The 14,694-nt window shown below is 44.7% G+C and overlaps 1 protein-coding gene across 5 annotated transcripts in view; it reads left to right on the top strand.

Moving 5' to 3' along the window:
• The window catches only part of OTUD7A (OTU deubiquitinase 7A), a 131,916-nt gene that overhangs the window by 92,870 nt on the left and 24,352 nt on the right, over positions 1-14,694 (top strand). For all 5 annotated transcript variants that reach the window (XM_081170546.1, XM_081170545.1, XM_081170548.1 and 2 more), the window contains 3 exons: positions 1,653-1,780; positions 2,656-2,768; positions 12,872-12,999. In XM_081170546.1, the coding sequence (XP_081026672.1) occupies positions 1,653-1,780; positions 2,656-2,768; positions 12,872-12,999 (369 nt within the window). The remainder of the gene's footprint in view (positions 1-1,652; positions 1,781-2,655; positions 2,769-12,871; positions 13,000-14,694) is intronic.

Raw genomic sequence — 14,694 nt, 5'->3', positions numbered from 1 at the left:
GCCTTTCAAATATTTGGCTGTCACATCACTTCTCAGTCTTTTCTTCTCCAGGCTGCTCCTAAGGCATGGTTCCCAGACCCTTGATCATCTTGGTCACCCTCTTCTGCACCTGTTTCTGCTTGTCAGTAGCCACCTTATATTCAACTTATAATTCAAATGGACTTCATATCTGTTTTCTCTCATTGCTTTTTTGCTATTAGTGTAAAATGTAGCCCTATGATCATTAACAACAGAAAAAAGGAAAAACATCAATATAAAAAAAGAAAGTAGATTTCAAGTTGCAGAAGAAACATGTTTGTCACACCAACTGCATTCTTAATGAAGATGTTGTTTGTCATGTCCTCTCCCCTGCCCCCAGTGCCTCTGGAAACTTCTACTGCCAGAAATGCTGGTAACATAGCGGCTGCTCCCAGCACATACCCCTGCATCACAACATGTAGGATGACACCACAGGACCTCAAAGACTGCCCCACCGCCAGGCCTGAGGCATCCTTACAAGCAGTTCAGTCCCCCTTATGCTCCTTCCATCCATTGTTTTGGAGCACACAACATACACAGGGAAGGAAGGGGAAGGCACATGGCATGGAGCCCTGAGCAAGAGACCTGCAGAGAGTACCCACAGCTCCCCCTGAGACAAGCATTCAAGACTTTAACCCAAGCAGCCATGGTGAAGGGCCAGGACACACAACAATGCCAGACACAAATTGACCCCGGCTTAAAGAAAGACATTCTTTGGTAAAGCAGCAATCAGAATATTATTTATATTTGAATTAAAATAATTTCAGTGAACTAAACACAAATAATTTGCTGATTTTTAAGCTTGCAAGCCTGTGGCTGGTAGTATTTTTAGGATTCAAATATAGCAAATTCAAGTTCTTTTATAATGAACTTGGATTCCAGGGGATATTCATCCCTCTCTTGTGCGAGTCAGCCAGCCCTTAGGTTTTTGGGTCATTATTTCTAAAACAGTCAAAAGAGCCCCCAGTGATTATTAGTCATTCAAGGCCCACCAATAGTACTCCAAATTTCTGAGGCTAAAATCAAGAACATTTGTTTCCTTCCGGCAAAGTTGTGCATCAGGCAACTCAACTCTTCCATTGTTTCTAAAGAACATTTCTTAAAACTTGCTTTGAATTCAGTATTGCCCTATACAGTGGTACCTCGCAAGACGAATGCCTCGCAAGACAAAAAACTCACTAGACGAAATGGTTTTTTGTTTTTTGAGCTGCTTCGCAAGACGATTTTCCCTATGGGCTTGCTTCGCAAGACGGAAACGTCTTGCAAGTTTGTTTCCTTTTTCTTAACACCGTTAATACAGTTGCGACTTGACTTCGAGGAGCAACTCATAGAACGCGGTGTGGTGGCCTTTTTTGAGGCTTTTAAAGACTTTGGTGATTTTTGAAGCTTTTCCAAAACTTTCCCGACACCGTGCTTCGCAAGACGAAAAAAATCACAAGACGACAAAACTTGTGGAACGAATTAATTTCGTCTTGCGAGGCACCACTGTGTTAACTTATTTAATGTTTGCACCTATTATTTGAAATGCTTAAACATAATCAAAGGGAATTAAACTCCAGTTAGGAGAACCATGCAAATGATTACACTTGAATGTTTTCATACTTGCTCCTGTCACACTACTTTTTTGCATTTAGGAATGTGGGGGTTTCATGACCGGGACCTTGTATTACGGAAAGCACTTTACACAATGATGCGAAGTGGTGCTGAAAGGGAAGCCTTGAAGAGAAGATGGAGGTGGCAGCAGACACAGCAGAATAAAGAGGTTTGTATAATATCAAGAATTTATCAATCTTAATTTTGAAGCCATACTCACTATGGCTTCCTCATAGAGTCCCTTATTAGTGCCAGGCCACATGCCTGATGCTTGTGACAGAATGATGAAGAAGAAGGACTTTGAGCATGGACAGAGTGCTTTCCCCACCCACTGGATATCTTCAGTTAGTCCTGTTAATCCATGGAGGGGGGGGGGAAATGATTTGCAGGACAGCCTATTACCTTGCATCTTTCACTTAACATTGAGACACTTAATTTATACCACTCAACTTTCAGTGTCAGAAATGTTCCCTCTCTGTTCTGTTCTAAATTATTTTGTATGATGTCATTGTGCTGTTTAAACAAACATTTTGGGAGGAACATTTTGTTAAACACTTGGTGCAAATAGGCATTTTTGCACAGCAAAGTCTGGTTTGACAACCATTGGAAGTCCGAGACACTGACAACACAATTCTATGCATGTTTCCTAGGATATCAGTATCACTACATGTAGCAGGACTTACTCCCAGTAGTGGAGCATAGGATAGCAGCTTCCACACATGCACACACAATTTAACCTTTTTTATTCTACCCTCCTTCCAGAAGAATATTTGTAAGAGAAACCAAATAAGATTGTTTCTATGATAACTTAATTCAAAGTGGGGTGGCTTACTTTGGTCATTAAAAGCAGCTGAATTAATGTATGTTTGGGGGGGGGATACTGCAAATGAGTCTTAGCAATTGTGCTCTCAGGTTCCAGAGAACTTGTGCAAACGTGAGTTCAGAGATCTCTTAACTCAAGAAATAAAGATACAAACCAAGGCACAATGTATAAGTTACAGTTGTCTCCTTGTTTCTTGAACTGCCTTCTCCTCTCTCTCCTAGTCAGGGTTAGTTTACACAGAAGAAGAGTGGGAGCGGGAATGGAGTGAACTGCTCAAACTGGCTTCAAGTGAACCACGAACTCACTTCAGCAAAAATGGAGGCACTGGAGGCGGGTAAGTGGGGGTTGCCCTGTTCCTTTTCTGATTTGCTAACCTACCATGACATAATTTGTGATATAATAGGTAGGAAAGGAAAGTTTTGTATCATCAAATCCTGCTTCCAGAAACGTATCTGGAGTAACAGGATGTGTTTCTATTGGCGGAAGTGATATATTGTAGTTGATAAATGTCCAGTAAACTGAATACACCTAAATATTGTAGCCGTTACTTATAAGAGTTGAAGTACCTTGCCTAAGATGAGGTCACTGTTAAGAAAACAAGATGACTTAGGGACTCGTAAAATCATGAACAGCATGAAGAAAATAGGTAGAAAAATATCATAATAAAACTTGCATAATATACAGCAGAGGCCCCCTTCAAGCAGCTGCTTGCTCCACGTCCCAACAGGCAGCAAAACAAACACAGCACTAACTGGAGGATTTCCATGTTTCTTTGCCTGTCCCCACCTTTTTAAAAAGTTCCATAAGCCTGCTGACAGGCAGAAAAATGTGCGGCAGGCAATTCCTGCGCTTCTTCCACTATTTCAACACACATGTTTTTTAAAAGCCTCTCAAGAAACTGCCTGTGAAATGCTCCACATGGCTGGCAGGCAGCTAACAGGTGAATTCTGTGAATATTCACATCATTGTATTTCCATATGAGAAAATGCTTCACCTGTTGAATTTCTGCCTGCCATACAGCTGTCAAAGAATCCTGTTTTCCCCTAATGCCAACCCTAAACCAAAGCATAGGTTGCCATGCTACACCCACTTACCAGGGATTTAGTCCCATTTAAAACAAATATACTTAGGAGAAGACATGCAGACCACTGTACTATAAGCCCCCACCTGCACTGCACCCCCAAATAATCGTGGGAACTGTTGTTTGTTAAGAGTGCTGAGAGTTGGTAGGAGGCTTCTGTTCTCTTCGCAGAGCTCCACTTGCCACAGTTCCTTGGGAAGAGGCACTGGCTGCTGAAGCACTCTGGAATATTCTTTGTGGTCTGAGACAGTGAATTACTAATGGGCGCCTGGTCTTTAGCCCCTGCATAGCCAGAGACATGCCCAAACCTTTTCCCAAAGATTTTTTCATTTGTCCATTTTGGGGAAGAGGAATTCTTTAACACCCACCTGTACTTACTTTGTAGCAGTATTTGGAGAAAATAACTTTTAGGGACAACCTGATCTCAGATGAACTCACCACAGGAAAGATGCATTCTATTTGCTAGGAGAAAAGGAAGGGGAAACTACAGAGATTTTGAAGACTGGGAAATACAACAGAAGCAGGAAAAGTACAGTAAAGCGAAGGTAGAAAGAGCAGCTGTTTAAGACACCAGGGATTCCTATTTCCTGGCAGTGGCGTAGCGTGGGGGGTGCAGGGGGTGCCGGCCGCACCGGGTGCAACATCTGGGGGTTAGGGTTAGGGGCGCAAATCCATGGGTTAGGGGGCGCAAATCCACGGGTTAAGGGGCGCAAATTACTCGCCTTGCCCCGGGTGCTGACAACCCACGCTATGCCACTGTTTCCTGGTGTCCAAAAAAGTCACTCATTAGTCACAGCTATGACATCACTCATTTTAACCAATACTGACAGAAAGAAACAGCTCAGCTGGCTCATTTTGCACAAATTGCTAAGAAGGGTACCTCTAAATTATGCTTCATAACTTTATTTCTTTGAGGCCTAAAGACTTATTTTTTAAACATTATGAAAACTCAGAGCCTGAAGGCCCCACAGGGGTGTCAATGAAGGGCATGGTGCCCATGACCACAGAGCTGGTGACCACAGATGTAAATAATTTTAGTTCTCACTCTCTCTGTGGGGTTGTGTGTGTTAAAAAATAATAATACTGTGCTGTTTTTGCATTTACTTCAATTTCTTCAAAATTGCTTTTTTTTAAAGCGTCTTAATCTGCACTACTTTTGTATGCAGGTCCTTATTAGCAGTTCTTGCAACCTCATTCTGTCCTTCTCAGGCGGTTTATGCCTCATGCTTTTGCACAGCTCAGTATACTCCAATTAGAGATGTGCTGAGATGTATTTGCCAAAATAAAAGAGCTCAGTCCTTGAAGAAGTCACTTTTGACAGCTTTGCTTCTCTGGAAATCAAAACAAAAGTACCCATCCAACTAATAAATATTTTAGATGTCCAATACCAGTTTTCAATGTGCAAATCAATCCTCCTTACGTGGAGCTGACAGTCACCAGGGTGGGATGTTGGCTCCCCCCCCCCCACTGCCAGACCTTTCTAGATCAAGATCTGCAGGGAGTATCTCTTACACAAATGTGAAAGATGATGACTTTAGTAAATATAGCATGGAATTAAAAGACCATTCTAAAAGCAACCCAGTGGCTTAGAGCAATGGGGGGGGGGAGTCCTGACCACACATTATTCTCTGGGAATAAACCTCAACTGGTGAGAGTCTCATAGACTTAAATCTCCACCCCCTTATGCAGGGGTCAGCAAACTTACTGCGCCTCGGGCCGGTGTGTCCAGCGCCGATCGCACGGCAGGCCGGAGGGTGGGGGAGTGCGTGCCCATACGTGTGCGCACACACTATTTCCAGCGCACTTCTGGGTCGGAGGAGCACTGGAAATAGCATGTGTATGGGCCTCCTCTGACCCGGATGTGCACCAGAAATAACTCTTGCACATGCGCAAATAATACATGCACACAAGCTATTTCTGGTGCTCCTCCGACCCGGAAGTGGGCAGCCGCACAGCATAGCGCCAGTAAGAGCGGGCGGCGGGGGTCACCGCGAGCCGGATAAACGAGTCCCTCAGGCCTTATCCAGCCCGCAGGCCTTAGTTTGGGGACACCGCTCTTATGCTTCTTCCATATGGTGTGGAGAATGTAAATAGTAACTATTCTGTACCTTGTTCATTTGAGTTTAGGGACGTTCTGACCCTGGGGTGCATCCCTAGATTGAAAGGATTGCAGGGCACCCAAGGAGAGCCCAAGGTCAAATGAAATTGTAATGTTTCTGGGTCCAACAAAAGGCACCAATAATAAGGAGCAACTTTATAAAAGAAGCTTTATTCAGAGGAGGCTCTAAGACCTTCTGGTAGAATTGAAACTCAAGGCCTAAGGAACTGCCCAGTTCATGTGATTCTAGGGGAAGTCCTCAAATTTCTAAGGCTTAATACTGACGGAGTGTCAACAAATTACGAGCTCTGCCATTTCACATATTTCTACTGAAAACCTAGAGAGACCTGAGCAGCACTTCAAGTAAGGATTTTGTTTGAAAATATCATTGATCAGCAAATTAGAATATTTCTACTTGTGCAAAATTCACAAATTTGCATTTGGATGTAATTTCTTCACTGGAGTTTTTTCTGTGACAAAATTGAACTTTAAGTTACAAATATGCTGTCCCTGGAAGATGGTAACCACATGCATAATTTACTTTAAACCTCTTCTCTCCCAGTGGCAACACTCTGGTTTTGCTTAAAGCAGGGACAAATAAACTTTTTAAACTCAGTGACCAAGCCAGCTTCCTTCTTTCTAGAGACCAGGTAAAGTCTGTGGCCAGATTGGGATTTTGGTTTGGCACCACCCAGTGGTCAATAGGCAACATTGCAGGCTTGAATAACAACAACAACAACAACAACAACAACAACAACAACAACAACAACAACAACAACAACAACAATGAATTAAAACAGGAAGCTGTCATCTAAGCTCCTTCCTGCTTCTTCATTTTTTAAAATTTGCATCACAGGAAGCAGTCATTTCTTCCTGTGACTCTTGGTGTTCTCTTTTCAGGCTGGTTATTTCCTCGCTTCTTCTGCCTTTTGCTGAACTTCTCTGTGTGTTTAGCCCCATCAGCACTCCTTCTCCCGCTCAGATGTTTTCCTGGTCATTTTTTGAGGCCTGTTCAGTTGTTGGTTTCTTTATCTGCAACCTCTGAGACTCTGTCTTGTCCTTTGCTTTGCTGACTTTAGTCATAGTAGACTCTGTATCCCCTCCTCCCCGCCCAGCTCCAGCCTTTTGCTCAGTACAGCTAAGGTTTTTCAAACCACTACTCATCAGTCAGTTACCCAAGTTTTTCTGCTAACAATCAGTAAACAAAACAGCTTCTTTGCCTGCATTTAAATGGAAAGACGCAAATGAAATCCACGCTCTCCCACCAGGAGCAGATAGCAGCAGCAAAATTACAGTGTGTAAAGGCAATAGACATTTTTACAGCTAGCTCTGCTTCCACTCAAGATTTGGCTACAGCCCTCCCCAGCTCAGTTAAATGGCAGCACCCACCACTTACAGCTATGGCAGATCTTCCCAGTTTGCTACCTCTCTTGCCCACTCGCCAAGGGAGTTCTATGCAGAGCATCTCAGAGCCAGATCAGGTGTGAGCTCAGGCAGTTTCACCCCAATGCCTCGCAGGGCCGGAGCCGAGGCAGCCTGTTCCTCACTTTCAACACTGTGATGTTGGGCTGGTGATCCATCGTGATGTTGTAAAGCTAACATCCCCCAGCCCTGGTGACAAGTCTTTCTCACAACATCATTTCCATCCCTACAAGCCAAAGTACTCCTGTCAAGGTCCACCAGAGTTGGGGATTTTTGGCCCTCCCATCCCACTGGAACAGACAGTGTGGAGGATTCAAAGGAAATCACCAGTCTTGCTCCTGCAATGCCCAACAGAACAAACCCTCTCTCAGCAATATGGGCACGATCCTCCCACATTTGGCAGCAGACCATGGCAACCCTATGGTTGCTGGACATTTTCCGCAGTGGTCTCCACCTGGAATTAACCTGAACTCCACACAAATTCCTGATGTCTCCAGTCTCATCAGATCCCCACAAGAGGAATGTACTTCTGGATGCTTGAACAGCTGCCACCAGAGTCCACCTGAGCTGTCAGCAGCTGTTTATTCTGATGCGCCTCATCACTTGTCTACTTTTTCTAATAGTTCCTCCATTATACTTCTCTACCTTTCCTACCAGAGAGTCTCAGTGAATTTTTAAAGCATCCTTTCTGTTGAAAGCCATCTCCATGCCATACTAGTACTGAATCACCTCGCTTTCTGGCTTGTTGCTTAAGAACTGAAAAGGGAAGAAGCTAAGACGACAGCTTCCTGTTTGAATTCTTTATTTTATTTTTTAATCTTGCTTTGTTGCCTGTTGGGCTTTGCCAAACCTAAATCCCAATCTGGCAGTAGCTTTTATAGGATCCAGAAATACATTTCATGGTAAGTATAACAGGTTTTCTCTTTTAAATCTGACTGTTCCTTCAGAAAAGCCTTTTCAGTATCATACCAGCCACAACTAACGTGCACACCCACCGCCCATGATTCTCCTCTAAAACCTTACTTGCTGCTCATGTGTCAGTGCTTGACCTCTCCCTTTCACCTCTACCTCTGCCTTGCTTGGCTAATAAAAGGGCAAAAGTAGGTATGATTTGAGAAATCAATGAACAGGATCCCTTATCTTTTCTGTAAGATCAGGGCTACTGTGGGACAGCATTGGTGCTGTGGCATGGGCCACGGGTTCCTCTTCCATTGTCCTCTGCAGCATATTTCTCAAAATTGCCACCCAAAGCTGCTGTTTGCCCAGTGGGGGGGGGGGGCATAAGGGTACCTGCTTTCCAACAGTGTAAGTGCACTAATTCTATTTGCAGATCAAGGTTTTGATCTGCATTGCGGGGCTCCTCATACATTTTTTTCATATACTTGCTCAACAATGGAAACTAAATTAGTCTACACTGGGTTGGGCTTTTCTCTATAAGCTACCCCTAAAGCTGTCCATGTGTGTGTTGCTTGTGGGGGAGGGGAATGGCCCCTACATATGGAATTGATTCTGCAGCCCCTTCCTTGCCGGGATCCAAGGTGAAAATCTGTGGCGTGGGGATAGAAATGGGAGCCCTCAGCCCTTGCCTCTTTTTGGGAAGAGAACATTCCAAGACCACTTCTGAGCCCAGAACCTCCCAGTTATTTCACTGTGCTGTTGCCAAGGACAATTTGCATGGTGCCCTTTGAATTATAGATGAGCCGGTTTTCTCTGGTGCCAGAACAAACTTGAAGCATTCAAAGTTGTGTCAGCTTCAAAGCAAACTGTTTTAAAAAGAGGAAATAATGGGTTCTGAGCTAGACTGGGCTGCTGCTGGTTGCATCTTAGGTTATTTATTTATTTATTATTTTGCAAGCAAACATGTTCTCTCTTGAAAAGAAAAATACAAACATTGTTAACTTTCAGAGTTCTGAAGAATTAAATCAGGAAATATACAATGGCACAAAACTGTCAGCAAAGTTTCCTGATGGGAAGTTCCCAAAGTGCCACTAGCGAGGTTTATTTACAGGTAGCATAAGGCATCCAATCCAGTCATTTCATTGCTAACCAGTTAGATGCCGGAGAAGGTGTGGTGATAACCCCCTGTTGTTTCCCACAGTATCTGGCAGTCAGAAATCCTGCATAAATCCTGCATCTATGTTCACTTGTTGGGTGGTGGTGTCTGAATGAGCCATCACTGATCAAACACTACAGCTAGAACTTTCACATCGCCTCAAACATAATGTTTCTTAGCAGAGTGAGTTCACACATTCAGTTGTCAGCTAGCAAGTGATGAATAACCAAGAGACGTACAGCCCCGTGTGAACCAGCCCTGCCTCTTAACACAGAAATGCCATTCTTGGTGTGACTTGAGAGTGTCAGCAGTAAGTGTGCGCTAAGGCTTTGTGACTAAGCACATCCTAAAGGATATGAGGGACGTGGGTGGCGCTGTGGGTTAAACCACAGAGCCTAGGACTTGCCGATCAGAAGGTTGGCGGTTCGAGTCCCTGCGACGGGGTGAGCTCCCGTTGCTCAGTCCCTGCTCCTGCCAACCTAGCAGTTCAGAAGCATCTCAAAGTGCAAGTAGATAAATAGGCACCACTCTGGCGGGAAGGTAAACGATGTTTCCATGCGCTGCTCTGGTTCACCAGAAGTGGCTTAGTCATGCTGGCCACATGACCTGGAAGCTGTACGCTGGCTCCCTCGGCCAATAAAGTGAGATGAGCGCCGCAACCCCAGAGTCGGCCACGACTGGACCTAATGGTCAGGGGTCCCTTTACCTTTACCTTTAAGAGATATGAAAGCTGAAATTCTTAAGGTGCTATTCTTGTTCCAAAGGGAACTTGACATATAACTTGACTTTGAAAAAATGTTTGTTGCAGAAACAAAGATTGATGCAAAGCAGGAACCACATGAAATGTTATGGCTGTGGCATGAAGTCTGCTCCACGTGGAACTGTTGCTTTGGCAGCAGGTGTGCCACAATCCTCAGTTTAACCTGAGAGCAACTTTTCAGACTAGGTTATATATTTGGATGTAGATAACTAGATTGCAATATACACAGAGTGCAGCAATGCAGAAGGGGGGGCACAGATGCGATGCTGCTTTTCTGTTTTTGTTTTAAATAGAGGTGCCAGAACTCACCATGACAAGCTGGGTGCCACATGGCACCTGAAAAGTAGGCTATGGACACAAAATTACAAAGCTGAAATGACTGAACTCCAGCTAAAATGTTTATTTTCATATGGTCTAGTCCTCATCTGAGACTGCAAAAAACAAAGCCATGCTTCCCTTGCCTGACCCCCTAATATTCTTATGTGGTCCCTTCTCCCATCTTCAGAAAGTGGCTGAAAGTGGGACTGCAGAAAAAGGTCCTCCTTTCCTTCTACTCTGCAGAAGATTTCTGGATTCTCCGTAAACCCCCTTTCCTTCATATTAGATTCTGGCAAACAACTAACACATATTACAGGCACCACTACAAAAATTGTTTAGATTTTAACCATCACTGAGAGTCTGAGGTAGATAACGCTTTGAAATGCACTACTTGAACCATCATAAACTAACCGGCTAGTATATTTCAAATTAAAATCATATTATACATTATAAGTACATTAAACAAGGCAAATAAAACCTAACCAAAACATGTTGGGTTTGAATGAAAAAAAGAAAAAGTTCTGGAAAGCACAAGCTCCAGGAAGTTTCATCCCCAAATGCCTCCCCTTCTCTGTACGCTATCTGATATTTCTCCAACTTCTTGGACTCACCAGCCATCCTAACACTGGGATGTTACTGCCACACACAGCCCACGCCGCCTCCTCCCTCCAGAGACACACAGCTTTCACATGCCTTTTGCTTCTTCCAGAAGACATTTAGGTGAACTCTTACTGGCTTCCCACCTCAATATGACTCCCAACATCCATCATGCCTGTCCATTTACACGTTTCCTTTCTCCTCCCCAAGCCGACTCCTGGAACCAGAGGTGCTAAGTTCTGCCCACCATTGAGGGAGCTCATTGCATGCGTGTGATGTCACATCTGCAACATCATGCGTGTTGGGAGGAGGCGCCGAGGTCCGTTGCCACTGCAGAAAGGCCCAAGGAGGCCCCTCAACTTTGGGGCGGCGGGGGGGGGGGGTCTTGGTTAAAGATTGGAAACCTCTCATAGACTTTTTGTGTGAAAAAGAAATAATGACATTGGATTTTAGGATTGAAGATAATGTTTGTTTATAGAAAGTGGCTTTGTGGGGCGTTATATTGGTTTGGACAAAGTGAATATTGTTATATAGTGGACATATAAAGAATCAGAAGTTCTTAACTTTCTGAATCTTATTTTTCTATCTTTCTCTTTTAACCTCTTATCTATTCTATTCTATTTATTTATTTATTTATTCATTCATCCATCCATCCATCTCTATTTCTCTCCCCTTTCCTGTCGCCTTTTTGTGTTTTTATGGTGTCTATAAAAGTCTTCGTTTGGTTAAAAAAGGGAAACTATATTAAATTTTGTATATTTCTCTATAAACCTTAATAAAATTAATTTTAAAAAAGATGGGGGGGGCTTGGCCCTGTCCCCACATACTTTGTCCCCACATCTGAGGTGTCCTCAGCCCCACAGAGCAGGTGCCTGTGTCTAGAATGCCACCATCTCCCTTCCAGGGAGTTATTCCACATGTATCTTAAACCCCCCCCCTTGCGCACGCACACACCAAGGCAAGGCTTGGCATGATCCCATCACGTGTCTCCAAACCCCACCATCCCCACATGCTGATCCACTTCCTCACCCTTCCTCTCCTTCTGTGTCTCCTTGGCAAAGAATACTTGCCGGATTTAAGAGCCCTCTCCCAGCCCCAAGTGTGCTTGCACACACCTTCCCACTCAGCGGCAGCCATTTTACTTGTGAACCAGGCAAGGCGGCACTTTGAATCTCATGCCGCTTGCAGTGCCATCTTGACTTGCACAGGGGCAGTTTCACTCAGCTGCTGGTGAAACTAAAAGTGAAAAATTAAGGAAACCCCCCTGTGGACACTCCCCAAAGCCTTTCTGCCCTCACTGGTCCTTTTCCTGAGCGGGATGCAGGAGCAATTTTAGGAAAGTGGCTCCGGAGGGGTTGAGGGGAGGAAAGGAGGGAAATCCACAAACAAAAAATCTACAATCCCACCTCCTTGCCCACTCACAATTGGCCAAGCAGGCAGATCAGTTTTTCAGGGCATGATGCTCCCCTGTTGGCTTTCCCGTTGGGGGGGGCACTGGCCTGCAATGACAGCAACCTGAAAGGTGCCGGAGCTGCAGTCCAGTGAGCTCCAGCTGAAAAAGAGCCCTGCACACAAGCAGTGTTCTTGGTCTTTAGTATATTCATACCCCACTTGTCAGCCAAGATTTATTATTCGTTATTGAGATTTTTGTAAGGTATTTGTAAACAGCTTTAGGAAATAATCTTGTCTGAGAAGTGGGGTCAGTCTGCTGGCAGTTAATGATGCAGTCCAGGTAATCTCCAGCAGCGAGCAGCCAAATCTCTCTTTAAAATGCAGTTGGAGCTTCAACCCTTTCCTGGTACCTCCTTTGGGGTGGGGATTCCATTCTTTGTTTGTTGATGCCTTCCTTAACTGATGAACTAGGTGCATTTTGTACTCTGTTATATATACCTCAAGTTCAAAATTTAGCTGTCCTGAGTGTCTTCTGGAAACTATGTAAGCATTTATTTTATTTACATTAGCTGTTAGGAATAAAAATGGCTTCTGTGTTTTTCATTCTATTTGAGTTGAGTTGGAAATGCAGTTTTACATGAGAAGAAGTAACTGTAAGGACAGGGGTGAAAACTTCTTTAGTTCTGACTTGTGTGCCATTGCACTTGGTTTTCTAGAGTTGACAACTCTGAAGATCCTGTGTATGAGAGCCTAGAGGAGTTCCATGTTTTTGTCCTGGCACATATATTAAGGCGACCGATTGTTGTTGTTGCAGACACAATGCTACGAGACTCGGGAGGAGAAGGTGAGTCATTTTGCTGGCAATTATTTATTTAAAATGTTTTTATACCACCTTTAATAAAATCTTAGGTTGGTATATAGAGTAAATATTAAAAATACAACAATAAACATACATATGTAGAAACAGTAAAATATCCAACCTGGGGTTAATTAAAACCATTTGGCGCTTAAAGCCAGAGAAGTCCTGGAGAAAAGACGCTTGTCTTCAGCAAGCATCTAAATGGCGGGTGCCTGACTCAGTTCATATTACACACCCAGAGAGAGAGAGAGCCATGTCAGAATAGGCCACAACCAAGGTAGCCTCCTTAGCTGACCTCAGTGGCCAGGCCAGTTGGTCAGGGAGAGGAGTGCCTTCAAGTATCCTGGTCCTAAGTTGTTTTATATATCTACAACAGCCTTAAATCAGGCTCAGTAGCATAATAGCAACTGCTGGATATTAAGGGATATTACCGTATTTTTCGCCCCATAGGACGCACTTTTCCCCCTCAAAAAATGAAGGGGAAATCTGTGTGCGTCCTATGGGGCGAATGCAGGCTTTCGCTGAAGCCTGGAGAGCGAGAGGCATCGGTGCGCACCGACCCCTCTCGCTCTCCAGGCTTCAGGAAGCTATCCGCAAGCCTTGCAAGCCCGGCAGGAGTTTCGGAGGGCGCCCCGTGCTTTGGGCGCATGAGGCTTGGGGTGGCAGCCTGCCGCCTGAAGCACGGGGAGCCCTCCGGAGGCTTGGGGTGGCAGCCTGCCGCCTGAAGCACGGGGAGCCCTCCGGAGGCTTGGGGTGGCAGCCTGCCGCCTGAAGCACGGGGAACCCTCCGGAGGGCACCCCGTGCTTCGAGCGGGTGTGCACAAGCCTTGCGCGCCCGACGGGAGGTCCCGCCGGGAGCGCAAGGCTTGGGGTGGCAGCCTGCAGCCCGAAGCACGGGGAGCCCTCCAGAGGGCGCCCCGTGCTTCCGGCAGGTGTGTGCAAGGCTTGGGGCGGCAGCCGCGGCTGGGGGAGGGAAAATAATTTATTTTTATTCGTTTCCCCCCCAAAAAAAGAGGTGCGTCCTATGGGCCGGTGCGCCCTATAGAACGAAAAATACGGTAAGTAAACAAACTCATTTCAGTGGAAACTGTGTTAAACTATGGAACCTGGTAGGTGTGATATCTACTCTTTTAGAAATGAAGTATTTGTCTAGAATGGCAAAAAGCACGATTTAAAGGCTTCATATAAGTGAACAGGAGTTTTAGTAATGGTGGTAGAATTCCACTGCTGGTGTTTTTCCTGTCCAGAGTGTGTCTGACAATGCAGTTTTCCCCCTAGTGGTTATTACTTTTATCTCCTAATGAAAAGAACCATTTCAACACCTGTAATGGCTGCCAGTCCTCAAAGGAGCTATAGGCAGCCATGCCTCAGTATTCCACTTTCAGCCCTCTCCTTGATCAACAGTTAGGGAAAGGGGAGGGGGAGTGAGAGGTGGCAACTGTAGTACTTCATTCCACCTTTTGTCTCATTAAATAAATTTGTCTCATTGAGATTATGACCGGTTAGCAGTCATAAGTAGGAAAGGTGCAAGCTGCTTATGCCACTTGCTTTGCCAAAGCCTGAACAATGAATTTCTCCTGCTCTTCTGGATATTCGAAAATTCTTATCTAAGAATCAGTCATTTATGATGTGTAGAAATTTACACATTTCACCACAAAGTGTGTTTGTGCCTTGGGCTGA

The sequence above is a fragment of the Podarcis bocagei genome (genome assembly GCF_964188305.1).
Source record: "Podarcis bocagei genome assembly, chromosome: 14".
Taxonomy (NCBI): Eukaryota; Metazoa; Chordata; class Lepidosauria; order Squamata; family Lacertidae; genus Podarcis; species Podarcis bocagei.
The sequence above is the reverse complement of the archived record's forward strand: the minus strand, read 5'-3'. Positions and strand labels throughout refer to the sequence as shown.